Genomic DNA, 23356 nt, shown 5'->3' on the forward strand with positions numbered 1-23356 from the left:
TAAGGTAATTCAAAGTATATCATTTAAACGTAGATTATTTGCAATATATTATATATTATTTATATAAGTTGTATTTTAAGCAGCATGGTTTCTCTTAGACCAAAATATTGTATACTTGTAACCGTTATTGCAACAGATGTCAATTTACTGCAGCAATTAAATGTGTAATTATGTGAATAAATTAGATATCAGCTTCTGATTCTTAAATAAATTATGAATCTTGTTATATATTATATGTTAGGACGATAATTAAAAATAAAGATACAAGATTCATAATCAGATTCATCCATATCAATATAAACAGGTTTCAAACTGTTGCTTATTATTTTTTTTTATACATTTCTCTATAATTCTTCTTAATGTAACGGACTCCTTACTTTCAATGTAAATATCTCTTTTAAAAGAGTGCATTTTCTTCCTTGTAAAGTAATTAAAAATTTTAATATTTCTGTAGAAATTTGCATTATAGAAAAATACAGTATAAACATTGGAATAAAATATGCCAAAAAATTATATTAAACTAGAAATTCGCCTGTTAAGCATGACGGAATATTTTTTAATGAGAAAGTAGTAGAGATTGAAGAATTGAGAAGAGCTTCAAGTCGAGCTCGACGTTGTGATGCTGTTTCTGTAGCCCTTGACAAAGCCATTCTTACTCGATATTGCTCAAGTCAGACTTCACGGCCTTCAGGGTCTCAGCTGTTATTGTTCTTTTAGATCTAGAATATATTTGACCAATTTTACTCTTACACTTTCCCCTAGGCATTCCCCCCCGACAAAATAGCGAGTCTTTTTAATTTCACGTTGATAAAATAATTGTACGTACTTGTACGTACGTTAATTAGATGAGCGATAACACTTTCTAAATAAAGGGTCGTTAGATTGTTACTTCCGATTGGATAATAGAAAGCCACGTAGTCAGAAAGAAAAGATTTTTAGAAAAAAATATTATAGAAGTGACACAATGCGACTATCATTTTTAAAGTAAATTTAATGAAGTAAGTTTAAAATATGCCATATGCCAAAATATTTTGCAACTTACGGGAAATTTCCTCGTCAGGCATGAACGTCACTGTGACGTAATTGCGATCACCGATCCGAAATCGGCAAAACCTTTATTCTATAGATAATATAATACTATATAACATAGTACATAAAACGAATATAACCAAAATTTCATCTGGATTGGATAAAAATTGCAGGAGTTATATGGAATTCACACATACACAGACGAAGGCTTTTGTATTAGTAACAAAGGTTTAAGAATAAAAATATTAAAAACAATTTTAAAAGCATAATTTTTATTTCATTCTTGTATCAGTTATTAAATAAAATTTTTAATCGATAAATTATATGTATTATATTTATTTGCATTATATTTGTATTTATATATATGCCATTACATCGAACATATAGCTCATAGGAAATCATACATGTATTTTCTATGAGCTATATGCTAATCTGTTTATGTAAAGATTAATGAATTAATTTTTAAATATGTACGCATTTATCAATATAAAATTTTTAATTCAGGAAAAACAAACCAGATCTTGAAGATAAGAATTGGAAAATGTCCAAATTTAATTTTATTAAAGTTTAAACGTTGAAGCAACAATTACTTCAACTTTGAAACGTTGAAGATAGAGATAAGTTTGGCCCTGAATGTGGATAAATCTGACTTTGAATTTTTATTTATCATTTGTTGAAAAATATCTTGCCTAATATGATTGGACCGGTTTTATTATATGCCTCGAGCAATTTTTCAACAACCAATTCACTTCTTCCGTTTGATTCAATGTCATTTATAAATATGCAGAATGTATATAAGAGGTTATATACTATAATATAAGCTATCATTGTTCGAGTTGCAACCAAGAATTATCACCACTAAGATTCCAAAAATGAAAAAATATTTTTTTATCGTGTTGCTCTTAGCTGTAGGTGAGTACGAAGATGATTATTTAAATAAAATTTATACATTTTTATTCTAAAAATTACCTTAAACTCTATAGAAAGTAAAGTTTTTAGATAAGTTTTTGTTGTTAAAATATTAATAATAGAATTATGTATTTTCAGGAATAGATTTAAGTCATCAGGAAGATAAATGTCACTCTAATAAACTGCAAGATTGTCTATTCATTTTAACAACTTATGCTAAAGAGCATGACTCACCTTTCCCAAGAAATGAAGAAGAACTTAAAATACAATGCACGTAAGTTAAATAATGCACAAAATTTTATATAGCCTATACATTTAATTACAATTTATACTTATTTATGTATTTGCTTTTTAGATACTTAGAGGACATGAGAAACTGTGTATATAATTATAGTCGAGTATGTATGACAGATCTGGAAAGATCTCTTGGTGACTTAATTCTAGCAGGAACAGCACAAAGTATGAAAGATATGTGCAATCCTTCTCATTCTTTATATCAAAGTAAGAATATTTTCGACTTAATTTAATGATTTTAAAATGAGAAGTATAATTCAAAGATGTTTTATTTTAGATTTCCTAAAAGAGGCTGAATGTATTAATGACAAATATGGAGGAACAAAGAGCTGTTTCGATGATGCTTTCGCAACTATTGAGGTTTTAGAAGAATCAAAATCTACAGATAGAATACATTTATTATGCTGGTAATTATTATTATTATTATTTTTTCTATCAATTTATGTAACGAAGCACTTAATTTTTGTCTTTTTTACAGTGGAGTTAACCGTTTCCGAAAATGTGTTGGTGATTATTTCGAACCTGCCTGTAGCAAAACAGTGGTGGAATTTATAGATAAAATATTAGAATTTGTAGCTACGGAATTTGCATTACAAATCTGTACTTCGTACGAGGATTTCAAGCAAGGATGCCCCAAGTTACCATCAGGAGAAGCATTAAAAGGAACATATAAAAATAATCTCCTTGGTGAATTTCTTCAACCGTTTTACAGAGCTTAAACTCTGTTAAAATTATTAAAAAATAAAAAATATTATTTTTTGTTAAAAAAAAAGCAATAAACAATAACCCNAAAATAATTAGTATTTTTTAGAGGAAATAGAACCCACGAGACGAATACAGCATGGATTACACATATACATACAAAACAATTTAAGTAATAACGTTAAAAATTGTTAATATTATTACTTAAACAGTTTTATGCTTGTATAATATTAATTTAAAATGTTTTGTATGTGTTATTGTATAATAATTAAGTGTTAACTGTTAACACTACTTAACCTGTTTTGTGTAGTACGTTAAAATATCCGTTGCCTTCGATATTACTTAAACTCGTGTCTTTGGTTCTCTCCGGAAAGTCAAGTAGCATGCGTGTTATATATGTCAGAATTTACAGTTTAAGGATATTTACTGTTCAAATATCTATAAAATAATGTCTTCTCGGTGTATTGCCCTTAACGTTTATCCTAATATTAGTATTATAAATGTTTTATTTGCAATAAAATTGCATAATTAAGATTTTATATTACGCAATTTTATATTTAAAAAATAAGTTCAAATACTTTTACTTTTTTGTATAAGTTCAGGCCTTTTTTATGATTATAAATTAACTTAAAATAATTAATTTTTAATACACTATTTAAAGAATATAAATGAAGTTTATTTAATTTATATGCAAAGTATATATTGCATAATAAATCGTATATAAATGAATCATTTATTGATTTGAACAGTTGCATAGGCATCAGTATACAGTACAATAAATAGGCAACACGACTACTATGTCAAATCAAACAAGTAGCATAAAAACTAGTTTTCTGAAGGACATTCTCACTAATAATTTCTCTTGATTCTTATTGATAAGAGTTTTTACTAAATAATTCCATTAAATGAGTAATTTTTCCAAATTTAAAAAAAACTTTTCAAAATAATGACGTTCTCTTGTTATGCTAATGGTATTATCTATCATAAGAAGGCCTATTAAAATATGTTACTGAAATTATATTGTCAAATAAAAGAATTTTAAATGTATAACTAAGCAGAATTTATACAAACTCTTCCTCCTTGTTAATGTTAGTTGGAAAAATTTAAACTGTAAAGCCTACTTTCAAGCTGCTTTAATGAATATTTATAAAAATAAATAAATAGATATTTTCATATCTATTTACTGTATTTACTTTCTGGTTTTATTTTATTTATTAATTATATTATACAATATACACCATAATTTAGTGTTTAAATGATAGTTCCTAATACTTTTCTGTCATCTACATGATTATTTTAATCTTAAATTTACATATTTCTCAATTTTTATAATTATAAGATATTAAAATATATAAACAATTATATAATGCTAGAAACTAGGAATGAATTAACTATTAAAAAAATTAATGCTGCAACAAGGAAAATATATAAAATAATATCTCTTATATTTTACCTGTACTTAAACTTAGTTTATATATTTAGATATAGAAACAATCTAAATAAGTTAAAGAAATAAAATCAGTTTATATTTTTTATTAAAAATAATTAGTATTTTTTAGAGGAAATAGAACCCACGAGACGAATACAGCATGGATTACACATATACATACAAAACAATTTAAGTAATAACGTTAAAAATTGTTAATATTATTACTTAAACAGTTTTATGCTTGTATAATATTAATTTAAAATGTTTTGTATGTGTTATTGTATAATAATTAAGTGTTAACTGTTAACACTACTTAACCTGTTTTGTGTAGTACGTTAAAATATCCGTTGCCTTCGATATTACTTAAACTCGTGTCTTTGGTTCTCTCCGGAAAGTCAAGTAGCATGCGTGTTATATATGTCAGAATTTACAGTTTAAAGATATTTACTGTTCAAATATCTATAAAATAATGTCTTCTCGGTGTATTGCCCTTAACGTTTATCCTAATATTAGTATTATAAATGTTTTATTTGCAATAAAATTGCATAATTAAGATTTTATATTACGCAATTTTATATTTAAAAATTTAAGTTTTAAACTAAAAAGTAATTCCTGTAAACATTTTAATATACTTCTATTAATTATTTTCTATTATAAGAAACTTATCATATAAAAAAAGACCAAGTAAACATGAAAAATATTAATCTGGCATTTTGTTTCATTAAAATAAAACAAAACAAAATAAATAAACTATATTCATAAAATAACTTAACAATGTTCCTTAAATTTGAAGTTATTTATGTCATCTCAATACCATGAATAATTTTTTTACATTGTTCAAAAGCAAGTTACCTTACAGCTTATAAACAAACANGTCATTAAATGATTCTTCGTGTGTTTGAGTTAAGATGAAGTGAATTTACTTTCCTTTTTTACAATTCTTTTTAAAAAATTAAACTTTTTTTATTTATATATTTTAAAAAGACAATCTTGCCTAAACAATAGGTAAAAACTTTTCCTCCATTTTTATCATTATAAAGTATTATTGACTATTCTGTTGTCTCAATGTTATTGTTCTTACAATTTATATAGTCATAAGTTAGAAACTGAATCAAATTTATATAAAAAAGAAAAAATATATATTTTTGATTGTTAAATTTCAAAATTATTATATTATTTAACGTATTTTAAAAAATACAACAACGAAATTACTATTTTATATGTTAAAAACTACCATCGAGTATAGGCAAATTAAATCAAATTGCTTCTAAATAAATGGTAAAAATTTTGCAGTAAATATTAAAATTACATCGTTCAAGTACGAATATATTAAGTTAAATTACTTTAAAAACCACAAAAATACATTAAAAAATAAAGCAAAATAATGTCTTTAAAATAATATTAAATCACGTTACAGTTATAAAATCTTTTTAAGAAATGTCGAAATTTAAATAAAATTTTGCAATAATTTATAAAATTTAATTAATTTCCCTTAAAAAAGAATGAAATTCTAATCAATTTTTCCGTTATAAAAATCACTTTCTTTAGAACGAAAAGCGTAGGGTGTATTTAAGTTTTATAATTTTAGTCAATAACAGCAAAGCCCTCGGGCAAATTTTTGATAAGCTGTAAAAAATAATTTGAAGTTTTACAGATAAGATTGATAAGTAGACATTTCCAAGTATATATATATACATTTAAAAAAAACATATTAAACTTTCAAGGATATCTTGAGAATGGAATAATAATGAACATTTGCGTCACTTATAGCTGTAGGGGAATTTTGTATAAGGTAAGAAAGCATTTTCATTCGATAATTCATTCCAAGGATCCACCCCCTGGCCTCCCGTTTGCAGACTACAAATACAGGAAAATAAAGCTTCTAGTATTTAAAATAATCTTTCAGTATATATAAAGACAAGAAGACACCAAGACTAAATATACAGTAAAACACTAGAAAAATGAAGTTATTTCTCTTTGCAATCGCTCTGGTTTTCGGTAAGTTTAATTTTGTCATTTCAACAGTTTTTTAAATACAGATTTATTGACTTTTTTAAAATTATTTTTAACATTTTATATTTAAAAAGTTTAAAATTTCTAATGTCTAAGAACTTTTTAGACAAGATATAATCGTTTTTACTGTAAATTCCAGTTGAGGCCCGAAAATATCTTCACGTTATCTTTCAAAAAGTTTATTTTTGAACTAATTAATCTAAATTTTGCGTTTATAAAACGCATTTTTTTAAAATTTGAACTTTAAAAGGCAAAATTTTTTTAGAATGTTTGAATTTTAAAAAAATTCAGTAATTGATTACTTATTCGAAATTACTTATTATTGCATTTTCTAAGAAGAAATTTTAAAATGTTTCCTTAGAAAATGCAACAATTTTAAAGGATTTGAATTTTGAAAAATTTCTTGGAATTATTGACTAAAAAGTGCGTTTTTGAGAACGAAAAATTATTTTAGTAAATTTGAATTTTTTTAGAAAAATTTTCTGCTTTTGGAATAAATGGACTTGAAAAATTTATTTTAAAAAAGCAACATTTTTTAAGAAACTTTTCTATTTTTTTACAAGAATTAATTTTGGAAAAACGAGAAATACGTTTAAAGAAATTTGAATTTTTAAAGAAAACTTCAAATTTATATTTAATAGTTTAAAAATTTTTTTAAATATTCTTTTTAAAAATATAATGTAAATTTATTTAATTTTAATTTATATTTTCATTTCTTCATATTTTCAATTGTGAAAAATTTTTAATAAAAATTTTAATGATTAAAAAATAATAATTTATACCCCTATTTTCTCATTATAAAAGTTTTAAATGAGTTATCCTACAGAGATTTTAATTATTTTTTTAGGAACGACCTTGAAATAGCCAGTTGCTAATGTAATTAAATTATAAAAATGTCACTTAAAAATTTATTTTAATTATAAAAATTTATTAGTTATTGAAAAAATTTTAAAAAATTTTTTCTTACTAAATTATTTATAGTCTTAAAATATTTAGCAATTAAATTAACCTTAATCGATATTTTAACTGTAAACTTGTAGATTAAATAATAATATAAATAATTATATAAAAAATATTCATGAAGAAATTTAAATAAATTTATTTTATAATTTATATTTTTAAAAATTTACTTAATCTTTTTACTGAATTTTAGGTATCAAACAAAGTTATGCAGCTGAATGCCACTGGAGAGAAATCGATTTATGTTTGGCAACTGCAGCTCTTTATGGAACTGGAGGAAATATAATTCCAGAAAATGAAGAAAATGTCGAATTATTCTGCAGGTAATTTAAGCTATAAATATCACAAAATTGCACATAAAAGTGTAACGATTGTATGAGTGTCACCATATTGAAACATTTTCCTCATTTTACACAATTAATTTTGTTTTTCAAATTAACCTTTTAAATATTTAATTTCATTCATTAATAGCACTGTTCAAGAAGGGCAATCGTGTGTAGGCAACTTTTCAACAAAATGTATGTCATCCTCATTGAGACAATTATTGTATTTGTTTGTTGAGCCAACAGTACAGTTCACTCAAGACTTCTGTACTAAAGGATCTGCATCGCAAAAAAGTAATTTATTAATTTATTTAACGATCAATTAAAATTCTAAAAAGTAAATTTATTTTGTATTTTTTTTTTTTTTTTGTAGAATGGTTGCAACACGCTCCATGCTTAGCAGAACATTTTGATGATGCAAGACCATGTATAGATGATGGATTAACAGCTTTAGAATACTTAACCAAAGTTCCACCAAAAGATCGATTTTCTAGTTTATGTTGGTAAGTTTACGAGGCAATAATTTTAAATTATTATTTTGATTTAATTAAATTAAACAGTATAATGTTTAACAAAACTCTTCTTTATTCCTCTAGTACCTTCACGAACATTCGTCAATGTTTAGGAAATCTTTTATCAGAAAAATGCTCTAAAGATGCTGAAGATTTAATGGATGTGATGCTTAGGAGTTTAATAAGCGATTTACCATTCACTGCATGTCAATCATTCGATCCAAAATCTGATAAATGTAGAGCTGTCCTTCCACCTCCGGGTACCAAAACCGCTGGATCTGAATCTGAATTACAAATTGTACGTTTGCTCTCTACATTCCTCGGAAGTTAAGAAGTGTTATCTGCATTTTTCTCATAGAAAATAAATTGTAGTTTTTTCCCCTAGGTAGTAACATAATCATTAATTAAAATTATTCTGGATTTCTAATAGTTTTGTGATTTAAAAAAACTAAATGGAAATTTGATACTTTTTTGTATTTTCTATCAAATTGTTGTTATTATTATAGAAAAAAAAAACATGATGTAAATTATGTATTCCTTTGTTATAAATTTTGTTAAATGAGATAAAAATGCAACAATAAAATATTTCTTAATAAATTTAAAAAGTTTGCAATTAATTCCAAGAATTCATTACTGTAGTAACATATTTCTTTAACATGAAATCATGGTGTGAATTTTATGATAAATTGTGTGATTTCTTTTTTCTAAAAATTCTTATTTTTCTGCCTTAAAAAAAAGATATAATTTCATCTTTATGATAGTAAATTAAAAAAATACATATATACAGAGTGGCCCAAAAGTTAGTTACCACTGTAAAGAGTTAAATTCCGTCTTATTCAAATTCGAATTAATGATATTTTACCACGTTTCCTCTGGTGATTTTTTAAGTTTACATCTAGTATATCACATAAGATACAGTAGACTAAAGATATAAATCTAAAAATTATCATAAAATTTAATTAAAATATCGAAGATTTACAGTAATTATGGTAAAAATACGCATAAAATTCAAAGAAATTCGTTAATTAATTAATTTTTAAGTAAAATAAATATTAAAAAAATACAAATGAAACACACTATTATAGATTTATTCATTATTATATTTCAAAAATTAATTATTTTGCAATATTTCTAACTTTTCATTTCCTGTTTTTGTTAATTAAATATCTTAATTAAATAAAAATAAAAAATTAAAAATATAAATTTGTAATTAAGATAGAATTCCTGATTAACAAGAAAATTTAATTTTAGACTTTAAATATTTTAAAGAAAATTACTTTATAAAATAAAATGTCATGCACTAACTCTGAATAAATCTTAATACTGCAACAGTATCTATGCCAGTAACGAAATTACATAGAATGGCCCAAAAGTCAGTTAACCATTGTAAAAACTAAATTTTTGTCGTATTTAAATATTCATATTTTCATCGTGTTTCTATCAGTTTCGTAAAAGAAAAAAAAACACGTTATTCTCAACGCATGGTTATAATTCATATTTAAGACTATACTTAAAACAGAAGAAACAAAGCATGGTTAACCGACTTTTGGATTACCCCATGTTATATAAGAGTAAATTATAACATAAATACTACAAAAGCAAATATTTTATCTCAATATATAATATAACAAATATAATATAACAATAAAAACGTTTTCACAATCTGAATGAAATAGGAACATTCCTATGGCATTGTTATTTTTATTATCATATACAACTTCCTTATTCAACTGTAGAGAAGTGTGTGTGTCTCGAGATAGATGATGTATTGAATTTTAAAGTGTAAAAAGTCATTTCCTGTGATCATTGAATGGAGTAAAATGAATGGAATAAAATGTCAAATTTTCCTTTCAAAGTTTTCCATTTCGTATAAAATAAAATTTAAGGTTTTTAACTGCGATTTATAGGAAAATTTTAAGGAAAATAAAAATCCAACTTTTGTTATAATTGCAATGATTTATATATAACTTTAAGGAACAAAGAGTAAAGGACACTTAAAGTTCGTCCATTGAGAATATTTTGTAAATTTTCTTACTTATTGTCCCGGTATAATTTTATTAAATCTATAATTATAAATTATATACTTTAAAAAAATGTTTATATATTTTATCTACATATACACCTTTAAAGTAATTTAAATTTGTATTTTTAATAAATAAATAAATAAACAATTCATAAATAAATTATTACATTTACAGAAACATTTCTAAAACTTAAAATTTTAAATTATATTTAAAGGAAAATAATCATAGTCTTTTAAAATTTCTGTAGATAATTTTATTAACTTTTATGAAATTTGATCGTAATTAATTTAATTCCAATCAAAATTTCATATTACAAAAGTCGATATAAAGAAAATGTTAATGATTTAATTATAATTATTTTAATTTAAATTATTTTTACATTAAACCAATGGTATATATTATAATTATTATTTTCTTTATAAAATTTTGAAATTTATCTAGAAAAAATTAGATATTATCACTTGAATTTTTCTTTGTTAGAAAGTTTCTTAATACTTCATTCCACCTTAAAAAAATAGTTTTATGTACTTGGCCCACTTTTATAACATTTATTTTATTATAAATATTAAAAATAATAAGTATTTTTAAAATTTTACTTGATAAAATAATCCCTCTTTCAATTGCAATTGTTTTCTTTTTTCGCTTATGGGATCGTGTATGTTGAATGTAAATCTTAACTTTTTTAACATTTTACTAACAAGCAAGTTGAAATTATTAATTTAATAAGTTATCGTTGTTTAAAATAAAGAAAATTTCCTAAATCAAGATCAATGCACAAGAATAATATTAACTTTCCTGATAACAATTCCTGATAACCTTCCAAAAATGGATTTCTATCCTATTAAAATGCATAAAATTCGTGTAATATTGAAAGACATTTATTGTTTAATGATTAAAAATATTAATACAATAATTAATTTTAATCACTTAAATGCATTTAAAGCTTACAAATTAGTAAAATTTTAAAATTTTTCTCTAAAAAGATGATAGATTCACTGTTATAGATATTGTTTACTTCAAGAATGATAGATGTAAGTGATAAGAATGGAATAATTAAACATAAATTCCAATTTAGATATATATATATTTTTTTACTTTTATAAGCTTTCTATTTAAATAAAGTAGAACATTTCAATATTGATAAAAATATATTTACATTTATTTATCACGCGAAGAAAGAGTGTTGAAGAGAATAACTCGTGCATAATCTTATAATATAATCGAGATGGATTGATAATAATAATGATAATAATATTAAGCGCAGAGCCCAAACGGTTAGGAGTTGAAAGTTGAAATTTGTTACACAGTTAGGGTACGTCATGAGAATGTACAGTACACTAATAAGAAGGGATTTTTTTGAACTTTTCCCCATGGGAGAGAAATGAGGGTAAAGGATTACCCTGAAGAACTCGACTTCTACTGTACTATTTTAGATGCGGTTTTTTTGCGTTTTTGACTGAAATCGACATATAAAAAAATGTCGATTTTCGTCAAAATTTTAGACCCATCTAAAAATTCTCTAATTAGCCTCGGAAAAAGGGGAACGTAATTCTTGCACCCAGTGAAAACGGGTAAGATCGACTATATACGATAACCTTTGTAGTTATATAAACCAAATTCTATAATATAATACAATGGAAGGGTTAGANCAACGATTTTTTATTTTACTTTTATATATTTCCATCTTTTCCATTTCTTGGAGATTGGACCGTTTTAATGATTTTTGACTCATCCCATTTTACATTTGCTCCTTCCGTCTGCGCCATGATTGCTAAAATGGTGTTGTTGTGCCTTTTATTAACGTTGTATTTATGTTCTCGCATACGTATTGCTAAGTTTCTTCTGGTTACACCAACATAATCCTTTGCTACTCCTAATTGTCGATTTTCAAATGGTATTTTATAAACTCCAGCTTTCTCTTGCATTTTTACGCTGTGTTTATCGTTCCTTAGTAAGCTATAGATGTTGGAAGCTCTTTTATATACCATTCTTGCGTTTTTATAAGTATGTACTTAATTCATTCATCACTTCATGCACGGAAGCAACTCGGCGCCAAGTAAAAATAATCATTGACTGACTATATACAGGAATCAAAGTTTCTGATTTTCGGGTTCGATTTCTCCGTTCCCTAATGTCTATAGTAAATCATAATACTTCGTTCGAAAAATACTTGTTTTCTTAGGTACTGTGCAAAATTTCAAGTTTTTCTATAAAGAGGTTGCCGAAATATAAGCTCAAAAAGTGCAAAAATCTCGAAACGAACGGTTTTTGTTCAAAACGTTATTCAGAATAACAAAAATTCAAATTTATGCCAATTAAAACTTTTTATAACGATTTTACTAAATGGTTTACTAAATGGATTTTACTAAATGATCGTCGTGTCGCCAAGCGCCGACCGAACTGTACGTCATTGTCTTAAGTCTTGATGTAATAACGCAATCATTAACTAAAAAACAATTCATATTCGAACAAAAGCATCTGAGATGTAAATAAATTGAGCCAAGTAAAAAATTATGACAATTTAGACGACAGTCAAATGTTTTTTCTTAAGATATTTTCTTTGGTAAGGATAGGCTTGGCATTTCGAAGCGATAAACTTGCCCACAAGATTTTTTATCTGTATTAATGTTTTTTACACTTTCCTTCCAAGCGTCAAGCTTATCTTTACCAAAGAAAAACTCTCAAGGTAAAAGTTCACTGTCATTCAAATTGATGCAATTTGTTAGTAGGAGCACTAGATAAATACTTTTTTTTTTAAATCTTGGTCTCCTTAGAGCATTTACATGTACTATGAGATCTTGCTGACCATTCCATACAGCGAATATCTTCACTGCCAAAAATGTCATTGACGAATGCAGCCTCATGTACTGTATGTGGACATTATCGTCCATGAAAATGAAATCTGCTTCCAAGGCACTTCGAAAAAGTCTTTACATGGGGAAAAGGTCTTTACTTCGGAAAAGTTCCAAAGTCACGTCTCTATACTTTCTAGTAGTAATGGCATCTACGCACAAACGCGAAGTCAGTGCAGCCATTAAGCATAATGATACCACCACCACTTACAAACTAGTTTCTTTTCACGATGTCCATAGGATTGTATCGGGTTCTCCGTTCTCTCCAGATTATAATCGGCAAAAATCGTTCTGTGAAATGTAACATTGCACTATTCATTCAAAGTCAAATGTTGTTGTTCTTTATAGCATTTTAAATATACTTATGTGTACAGGAGTATATGAAACCAACGTCTGGACAGATCATCCACTCGCTGTCTCCTGTAGACAGATTGTCGTAAAACTTTATTGTCGATAGCGTAGACAACTCTTTATAGAATTGCCTAATAGACATTCTTCGGTTACGGTGTGCTGTTAACAAATGACATTGTTAAGGAATGGTGATTCTTGGACATCCAGCATCTTCTGTACTTTGTAATCTGGCCAAAAGCCTGGTTATAACCAGGCTTTGGGCCAGATTACACGATTGTAAATGTGCCACAGAGAGTATAATTATAGCCTCTGTGACATATTTACAGTCGTGGATATAGCTGTCGAAAAATGGCTTGCTTCTAACTTCCCAATAATTATCCCTTTCATAAAATTGCCCATGTGGCATTTTCATTGTCAATATCATATAAAACAGTAACAAACTATACTGAACGGTTAAACCGCAATGGAAACAATGCCACGCTACCGCTGTTTTTATGGACACTATATATTTTGCATAAGTTTTAACGAAACATTCGACATTATCCTGGTTATTCAATATTTTGTGGGAGGTCTTCATATACTATATTTTTTTAACCACAAAATATGAAACTCTTAAGGCAAAAATATCCTGCGCCGCTCTATGCATGACATACTTCGAAAATATGAAGAATGTTTGCACATGAATGCGGGTCAGTTGAGAGATGTTGTCTTCAAAGCATAAATGGCAAACTATGTTGTTTTGAAATCTTGTATATAAAAATTCAAACATTAATAACCATCTATTTATAATCGTTCATTTTTCTTCCGAACTCTGTAGTTGCAGGATTTTGAAAAAATGGATGCATATAAATTTTTTTTTTAAGTATCCAGAAAAAAATTAGAAATGTTTGTAAAATTATAGAAAATAGTGATGCGATCTAAAAATTTCCCTTTTCTTCTTAAAAATAGAAAAAAATTGTCTCGATTTTATGTAATTTGAAGACAACACATCATCGTCAACCTTCACTAGTTTTCTTAGAAGAACAATAATAGCTTTTCAAATAAATATAATCAGAAATAAATTTGTAACACCTCTTTCATCATGTTAGATGATTATTTAATAATATGGCAGAAATATACAAATTTCTGTAAAATACGTAAAATTTATTTACATATTTTTATTTTCCTCAGATTCGAATCTTCAAGGTTTCTCTGAATCACTTATCTAAATGATTTTGCATATTTATTTACTTCCAGATACTTTAACTCTTCTACTTTAATATTTATGAAAATTATCTATACAAATTTGTGATTTCCACAGTTGAAAACGTGACTTAAATTATATGAATTATTAGACAATAATATTGAAGTAATGTCTATTGAGGCATGAACTAATACTCTTCTAAGGAGAAATTACTATTATTAATATAAAAATCCTTGGATTTTATTTATCTGTCTTTTTAATTAATTTATCCTTGTCGAGTTATCTAATTCTACATTTAATATTCCTTATTTCTTCCTGATTGCCTTGATCTATCTCACTCTATTTTTCCATTAGAATTTCACATTAATAATACAGTTTTATTATTTGATCAATACGCGATTATTATGCTGATTCAAATGTCAAATTTTACTTTGAGTTAAATAATATGCATTATAGTAAAAATAAAATGTTTATAACAGGTAAATATGTAAAATTCAATGTTTAAAACTCAGATAAAATCATCCTCATTTGATATGCTAAACCAAAATTAAGGTATTTTTTTATTGGTTTGAGATTCTACCTTGATACAAAGAGTTAACTTTCGTCTTTAATTTGCCTCATTTTTTCATTAAATTTTTAAAATAAATTTTAAAATTGTCCATTAAAAATTCCTACTGATGTATCAATTTCTGATTTTAATCCAATTGAAGTCTGAAATTTAATGTAAAATACATAATTTATGAATATATGAAAGTAAGTCTTCTGTACTGACCTTTTCTATAAGGTCAGAAGAGGAGATAAAAAAGTGGGTTTTCTGGAAGGTTGTCGTTTCTATTAAAAAAATATGTAAATTATTTAAATGACTTATATACTAGTATATTTTTAAAAGTACATATAGTATAAATAAAAATACATATTTTACATTTTTCGGCATATGACTCACGTTCGTTTCTTGTTGGCACGTCTCTAGTGCTATATTTAAATTGATTTTGCTTGAAGTATGTTATTACAATTGTATTATTATTATTATTTGTTAAAATACACCCAACATTTGAATAAACCATTATTGTAGCGAAAAAAATCGAATTACTACCGAATTTCGGCATCTCTTTAATTCTATTTAGTGTATCCTCATACTTTGTATTCCTCATAAGGTCATGCAGAAATACCATAATTTTTGTCACTATATAACACTTTAAATGTAAATCTGTGTGCATTGCGATTCAGAGGTTTAGTTTAATAAACTTAAACTTGTATACTTTCTCATGCAGTGCACTTCAAAAGCCATCCGAGAATAGAAAGGTACTATACTTACAGTACGACCCAAGAGAGATTCAAACTGTCCTCCTGTTGAAAACATAATACGCATTTTCCCTATTTATAGGAAGACATTCTACATATTTATAGTAAATAGGAAATTAGTAATAATAATATTATCCGTATGCTCTCGTGTGTGTATTTCATACAATAAATGATACAAATGATATTAATTAATAAACGATACGAACTCAAAGTGTGACATAACTATAATTATAATTTTTTATTACATAAAATCTATCAAAACATTCCAAAATAAAAATCTTGACATAATACATATAAATACAGTATATTAGCAAATGCAACGTGGATAAATACATTGTTGAGAGCGCATGCCAAAATACAGTCTGCCAGCTTGAAGAAGCCACCTGATGACATAGCTATTACGTAATCAACATGCACATTTACTATTATTTTAGGAGTATAGCTTAAATCATATCTCTTAAACCTGAAATATCTTTAAATATTTTCTCTAAAATGAAAAAAAAATATTATATGAAAAAAATCAAACTCAGAAAAATGTAATTTCACAAATGGATATATAAGAATATTTGTGAATTGTAATTTTTTCCACTTGACATTTTCACATCCGTGGATATGCACAAGGAGATTTTAAGAGTTTAACCTCTCCCATCTGGAAATTCAAACAGAAAAATGTTACTAAGTTAATAAAACAGTTGATTGTATACAACTTAAATGTATTTTGCCTATTCATTTTCTCTTTAATCTACTGTCTTGTGTTACTTTGCATACCTAAAATGTAAAAATTAATATAAGTTATTACATTATGAAAAAATAATTTTTTAATCCTACCGTTTTAAAAATCTTGCGCATTGGTCTGATACATTTCTATAGGATATGCGCTAACAGTCTATTTTGATGCGTACCCAAACTGTAGAATTTTAAAATAATTTGTTTAAGTAAAAAAATAAATATATGAAAGATTATTACTGTTTATTTGAATATTGATTGATTGATAATTGATTCTGTGAAAGAAATGGCATTATTGCAATATCAATATCATAATAACAGTCATTCTTTGTACACAGGTGTTTTTGTGCATATCTAGTGTCAATTATTTACTATCATTAATAATAGGAGGTGTAATATATTCAAAAATCTACACAATAAACTTCATTTTAATAACAATGGAAGGAAAAATAACCATATAAAATTCCATACATTAATAATTTAACTGTCATTTTCCTTCATAAGAGGAATTGGTAGTACTTTTAAGTATTTAACGCATTTATATTAATAATTTATGTACATTTACTACTAGAAAAGGAGCTAATTGCTAAAGCATTATTCAATTCAATTGCTATTTAGATTCATACCATCCATTATAATCTACATAATTAATTATATTCTAATAGGCCTATAAAATGTGTCAAAGTTTCAAATGTTATAAATTATAATACTGTAATCTCTCGTTATATCGCGTTTGTCGGAAGACAAAGAAAAAGCGCGATATATCCGACGGCAAGATATTACCGAGAACTAAAAATTCTGGGTTTATACTAAACAGATTATACATGCTATGGAATCTCTATCTTCTATTCTTTCATCATCAAGTGTTTCCGATATAAAATAAGCTTAGTTTTGCAATACTGAATTTTATTCTTGGTTATTTCGTATTAAATAACGTTCACGTAAACATAGATACCACGAACGTCCATTTAGCATTATTGATTCTTTAGCAATGACATTTAAAGAAAAATAGTGTCGATATAAAAACAAAATATCAGTTGCGATTTTATTGTACACTTCTATACTTCACAATAAATCACTTATTAAAAATTCGTGTAATTTATATTTTTCAATAAAAATTATAAATACAGTATTTGAAAATTTTTAAAAAAGTAAACATTAAACATATAATATAACATCAAAACTTATACAAAATTATAGCTTTTAAAATCTGGGGATAAAAAAAGCGCGATATATTCGAATCCGCAGTGTAACGAGGGGGTACTGTATAATAATAAATGGATAATATTTGTAAATAAACATTTTATGTACACGTACTCTATCCAATTTCTAAGGCAAAAAGTTTTTTTAACTGTCAAAAATAAATTCTAAGAATTTTTAAATTACGGGAAATTAAATGAATATATTATATAAATTAAGTTAAATTATAGTAAATTACTTTTATTTTCAAACAATAATTACAGTAAGACTATTCAAAATTAAATTGCAATAATGCAACATGTCTTAGCCAAGAAATAAAGAAAAAATTTAAATTGATTCCTCAAATCTTCAAGTTAAATTTATTTAAAATTTTAAATTAAATAAAATAAATTTCTATTAATTCTCTAATAATTTAATGACGAAATAAATTTCAAATAATAGATAAATTTTAGTTATTGAATAATGCTTTTAAAATACCAAATAAAGTTTTAATTATTTTAAGATATTAGTGTTGTGAATTGTGTCCGAGATGCTCAGCCAACATTGAGGAACACACATTATAGTGACTCACTGTAATGGGTGTTCCGTAGGGTTTCTTATTTCCCGGTCTTTTGCTTGTCCCGGGATTCCGGGATAAAAGTGAACTGTTTCCCGGAATCCCGGAAAATCCCGGGACAAAATTAATTATTTTTAAGAAATACAAAATATCTTGAAATCAAATGTTATAATTATTTTTCATTTTTTAAAGTAATTTAATACGTTACGTTATGCAACCTCCAAAATCATATTAATAATGCTATGTAAGATATATACATTAAAAATTAGTCTACCTTTGAATTACGTAGAAATTTTCACAAATAGAAAACATTTATTAAAGTTTGCTGAAAACAGCATACAACAACAACAAAATGCTTTAAATTGATTATATCAACACACCTGAATTTTTTGCCGAGAATAAATTCTTTTAATTTCTCAAATCGTTTTCAACCTACTTATTATAGGCCATCTTCAGGCTTACGATTACCGTTCCAAAATGAAACGCAACGTTTTTCGAATACACTTCATTTTAAATTTAAAAGATTTACAATAATTGTGCATATTAAATATATGAAATAATAAATAAATAACAGTAAATAAAATAAAATAGCATAAATAAATAAACACAGTAAACAAGGCTAAATATAACTACTGCAAGCTTTAAAGGTTTTTAATCCCCCATGATTTTTTTTTTATCATGTACTGTACTTCCATGCTGTTGGAAGCGCATTACCATCTTTGGCATTTAGGCAACGATTTTTTATTTTACTTTTATATATTTCCATCTTTTCCATTTCTTGGAGATTGGACCGTTTTAATGATTTTTGACTCATCCCATTTTACATTTGCTCCTTCCGTCTGCGCCATGATTGCTAAAATGGTGTTGTTGTGCCTTTTATTAACGTTGTATTTATGTTCTCGCATACGTATTGCTAAGTTTCTTCTGGTTACACCAACATAATCCTTTGCTACTCCTAATTGTCGATTTTCAAATGGTATTTTATAAACTCCAGCTTTCTCTTGCATTTTTACGCTGTGTTTATCGTTCCTTAGTAAGCTATAGATGTTGGAAGCTCTTTTATATACCATTCTTGCGTTTTTATAAGTATGTACTTAATTCATTCATCACTTCCCCTATATGCTTATTTTATGTGAATTTGTTAATTGCATCTACTTTAGTATCTTTTTTGCCTTTATGTTGTATGTAACTTTTGACCAGGCCTTCAATGCATTTTGTAGCCTAAATTTGTTGCAATTCTTTTAGTTCTTTAGTTCTTTTAGTTCTTTTTTAATTCTTTTAGTTCAATTCTTTTACTAATCTTCTTAAGGCAATCCTGTATGTTGGAGCAATATAAAACCGCTCTTCTAATAAGTGCCTTGAATACTGATAACTTGTATTTATATGGATCGTTGGACCAAGATGGTATATATAGGGGAGCATGCGTATGTTTTAAAAATGGTCTGTAATAAGTAGGTTAAAAACGTTTGAGAAATAAAAAGAATTTAGCTCAGGTGTGTTGATATAATTAGTTGCAGTTGCTGAGAAAGAGGTGATAGCTTTGAATTGAGTTAAAAATTTTAAAAAATAAACTTAGATCAATGAACTTAGATCAAACTTCAAACTTAAAACGTAATTTTCGTTTTTTAAATAAAACATAATACAAAATATTATTGTAAATTTTTATAATAAGATTTTAAAAAACAAAGATGGTCAAACCAGATTGGTTAGGATCACTCAATCTGGTTCTTATTTTAGTAATAAAAAGTTCCGCTACCGAAAATGCTCTTTCCGATTCAATTGATGTGGATGGAATCGTCTTTAATTAATGCATTTATGAGAGACGGATGTTATGTGTTTTTCGCCTGTAGCCTGGATGTTATGTGTTTTTCGCCTGTAGTTCGTTTTCGAGATTGTAGTACTTCTTTTGCCGTGTAGTATTCTTGATTTGTCTACCTCGGCTGCTTTAACAGAAACATCAAGCTTATAGCCCAATAATTCGGCAGTTCGTTTGTCTTTAATAATCAGGTTTATGAAGAAAAACTTCGTACTTGTATACTTCATACTCGTTTGTATCTTTGTCCAATTTGCACAACCTGGCATAATGGAATTATTGAAGCTACTGGGCATGGTTAAAAATTAAGACAGCGTAAGCACAATTATTCCAGATATTACAGGTTCTGACAAGTAAAAAATTTTCAGAGTTCTGCCACAAATAAGCTACATATTGATCATTGACCATTTGTGATATGCCATAACTAGGGTTTATCCCGAGTATGAAAATATCCCGGGATAAGAAAAATTTCCCGGGATATTTCCCGGGTTTAAAGAACAACCGGGATCCCGGGATCCCGGGATCCCGGAATCCCGTTTCAGAAACCCTAGTCGCCATCATTCATTTTTTAACGAGCAACGAGAAAAATACAGTATATGCTTAAAAGCAGTTCTGTCTCCGGAGTACACTTCAAATAAAGTGCCGACAATCAACAATGTTCATTCGAGCTCGATTTTGAATAAAATACAGTAGATCCCCTTATAAGACTGGTTCTTATAATTACGATTGTAGTAAGACTGCGAAGAAATTGTGGCGGTATCCGTAAACAACAGTAAAATAACTCTTATAATTACGTATAACGTCATCGGGCAGCCGAACTACTTTCCGCCATCCAGCGCCACACTACAGAAAGTTTAGGCAGATAAATTGAGTTTAGTATCGTCTGTACATATAATTATATATAAATAATATATAAATTAGATACTGTATGTATAATTATATATTAACTTAATTTATTGTAACTTTATTATAATTATATATATACTTTCCGCCGTCTAGCGCCACGCTACGAAGAGTTTAGGCAAACTATTGTCTGTACAGTATGTAAATTCGGTACCGTAAGTCTAATACAGTACTGTAATTTTATACATTTCTTATTCAACGGCCATAAATATTGTTTATATTAATGATGTCTTCAAAGTTCAATGAAGTTTTCGCAGAAAAATAACAATCAGAAATCGCTGCCGCCGTTTGCTGCGCTGTTTCGCGACAAAATTAAGCTTGATCAACGGAGTAGTCGAACGGGGCACACTCGGTAAGTAATCCTACAATTTTTTGTTTATACGGATTATTTGCAAAAGAATATACGTATTTTGGAAATGTTGAGACGAATCAGTCTANTGGAGGTTACAGAACTTTAAAATTACTTTAAAAAATGGAAAATAATTATATCATTTGATTTCAAGATATTTTGTATACCTTAAAAATAATTAATTCTATCCCGGGATTTCCCGGGATCCCGGGAAACAGTTCACTTTTATCCCGGGATCCCGGGACAAGCAAAAGACCGGGAAATGAGAAACCCTAGCCATAACGAAGAAAAATTAAAAACAACTAATAAGTAGATTTAAAATTAATAAATACAAATGTTTTCTGACAGTTTATGAGTTAATTATACTTTCTATTTGCAAAATTTCCTCAACCTTAACACAAAATAAGAAAAACGTAAATTTTTAAGAAATTTGCGGGATTTCCCGGAATAAGAAGAATTTCCCGGGATATTTCCCGGGTTAAAAAAATAACCGGGATCCCGTTTGAGAAATCCTTAGCGAGGTTAACTGGACATGAAGAGTAAAATCTTAACCAGAAAATCCACGTGGATAATTGCAATTTTTTCAACTTTGTCTAACAACAAAACATGCAAGAACAGAATCTTATGGGGAACTGACTTAAGTCAGTTCCCCATAAGAATAGGAAATGAATAACGATAAAATATAAACGATAAATTAATAGGAAATGAATAACGATAAAATATATCATAAACATCGAATTTTATTAAACAAATATAATTAAAAATTGGAAAAATTGTTAAAAATACGTTTTCAAATAGCTTTATATTTTTTTAATTTGAATTAAATTTCGTTAATTTTTTGAATAATTTGCATATTTGTTATCTGAAATGATATTCAAAATATTTAATGATTCTTATCAACCAACAGTGAAGAGGCTTTGATCTAGAACTAGATAGATTTCTGCCATTGTTAAATTTAAAATAGTTTGAGATAATTTAAAAAATTATAGTATATTATTCCCTTGTATTCTTTAGCAATAATATATAAATTTTTCATCCAAACTTCTAATAATGTTTTTGCGAAAACTCAAAAATCCAAGATGTAATTAAAATATTTACTCAAAATTGCAATCCAGAATTCATTAACAATAATTCAAAAACTAGAATGTACTTTTATATTATAATTTTTAAAGCATTATATTTATTAGGCAGTTGTTTATATTATGATACTAATGAATATTTACAAATATGTCACGAAGATACGATACTTGATTATGTTAAACGATAACATTAAGTTTATTAAATATTTAAACGAATATACGAATATATTTAATATAAACTTAATTAACAAGGATACAGCATAAATGAAGAGTTAAAAATAATACCAATTAATTTTATTTTTTATTCAGTAAATTTGTAAAATATAAATACTATTTTCCAATGACAAAAGCTTCTATTAGGCTATATTTACTACATTATACAAAACGAAGCTCTTACTCGACTTTTCAGGCACTCAAACAGGAGGTAAAGGAATAAATTTTCAATTATATTACGATTTTAAATTTAAATAATGGCAAATTCTTAGAAGGAGTAATTTTGTTAAATTGTGAGAATTTTTTTTTATATTTACGTTTAAGAAATATTAAGACACATTAACATAAAGTTAAAATTATGTATGGCGCTACCTGTTAAAAAGTTTTATTTTATTAATTATTATAAAAAGGCAAAATTGTAAATTCCAGTAACGAGTAAAAGTTTCTTTAAGTCCGATCTCCACTCGAAATATGACACATAACCCCGTATATCTCACATCCTTCGACCTTTATCCACCAAAATTTGATAGCTTCAACGCCCCTTATAAGCAAGTTATCCTGTCATGTTAAATTTCGTTTCTTAATATTTAACTCATCCTGAGATATTAAACTAAATAGACATCAACACACACAC

The 23356-nt window shown here is 26.5% G+C and overlaps 2 protein-coding genes and 1 long non-coding RNA gene across 3 annotated transcripts; 2 read left to right on the top strand and 1 right to left on the bottom strand.

Annotated features, from left to right (window-relative positions):
- The first annotated feature begins 1780 nt into the window (after nt 1-1780).
- Nucleotides 1781-3004, top strand: LOC111621115. Its single transcript, XM_023363182.1, has 5 exons — nt 1781-1941; nt 2077-2212; nt 2294-2439; nt 2510-2639; nt 2711-3004. The coding sequence occupies exons 1-5, from the start codon at nt 1902-1904 to the stop codon at nt 2949-2951; spliced, it is 693 nt and encodes a 230-aa protein (XP_023218950.1). The 5' UTR covers nt 1781-1901; the 3' UTR covers nt 2952-3004.
- A 3207-nt stretch (nt 3005-6211) lies between these two features.
- On the top strand, nt 6212-8625 carry LOC111621116. The gene is made up of 5 exons (XM_023363183.1): nt 6212-6361; nt 7530-7659; nt 7808-7953; nt 8033-8162; nt 8256-8625. The coding sequence occupies exons 1-5, from the start codon at nt 6325-6327 to the stop codon at nt 8500-8502; spliced, it is 690 nt and encodes a 229-aa protein (XP_023218951.1). The 5' UTR covers nt 6212-6324; the 3' UTR covers nt 8503-8625.
- Nucleotides 8626-16605: 7980 nt separating this feature from the next.
- Nucleotides 16606-18862, bottom strand: LOC111621112. Its single transcript, XR_002756003.1, has 3 exons — nt 18746-18862; nt 16712-16790; nt 16606-16651 (listed from the first exon to the last, which is right to left on the bottom strand). It is a non-coding gene; the product is annotated as an uncharacterized LOC111621112 (long non-coding RNA).
- Between the last annotated feature and the right edge of the window lie 4494 nt (nt 18863-23356).

The sequence above is a fragment of the Centruroides sculpturatus genome, unplaced genomic scaffold (assembly GCF_000671375.1).
Source record: "Centruroides sculpturatus isolate CEXI.00-Female unplaced genomic scaffold, Cexi_2.0 scaffold284, whole genome shotgun sequence".
Taxonomy (NCBI): domain Eukaryota; kingdom Metazoa; phylum Arthropoda; class Arachnida; order Scorpiones; family Buthidae; genus Centruroides; species Centruroides sculpturatus.

Coding starts and splice junctions, on each gene's coding strand:
- LOC111621115 (XM_023363182.1), top strand. CDS start 1,902: ATGAAAAAATATTTTTTTATCGTGTTGCTCTTAGCTGTAG. Junction 1,942..2,076: donor CGTGTTGCTCTTAGCTGTAG/GTGAGTACGAAG, acceptor ATGTATTTTCAG/GAATAGATTTAAGTCATCAG. Junction 2,213..2,293: donor GAACTTAAAATACAATGCAC/GTAAGTTAAATA, acceptor TTTGCTTTTTAG/ATACTTAGAGGACATGAGAA.
- LOC111621116 (XM_023363183.1), top strand. CDS start 6,325: ATGAAGTTATTTCTCTTTGCAATCGCTCTGGTTTTCG. Junction 6,362..7,529: donor TGCAATCGCTCTGGTTTTCG/GTAAGTTTAATT, acceptor ACTGAATTTTAG/GTATCAAACAAAGTTATGCA. Junction 7,954..8,032: donor AGGATCTGCATCGCAAAAAA/GTAATTTATTAA, acceptor TTTTTTTTGTAG/AATGGTTGCAACACGCTCCA.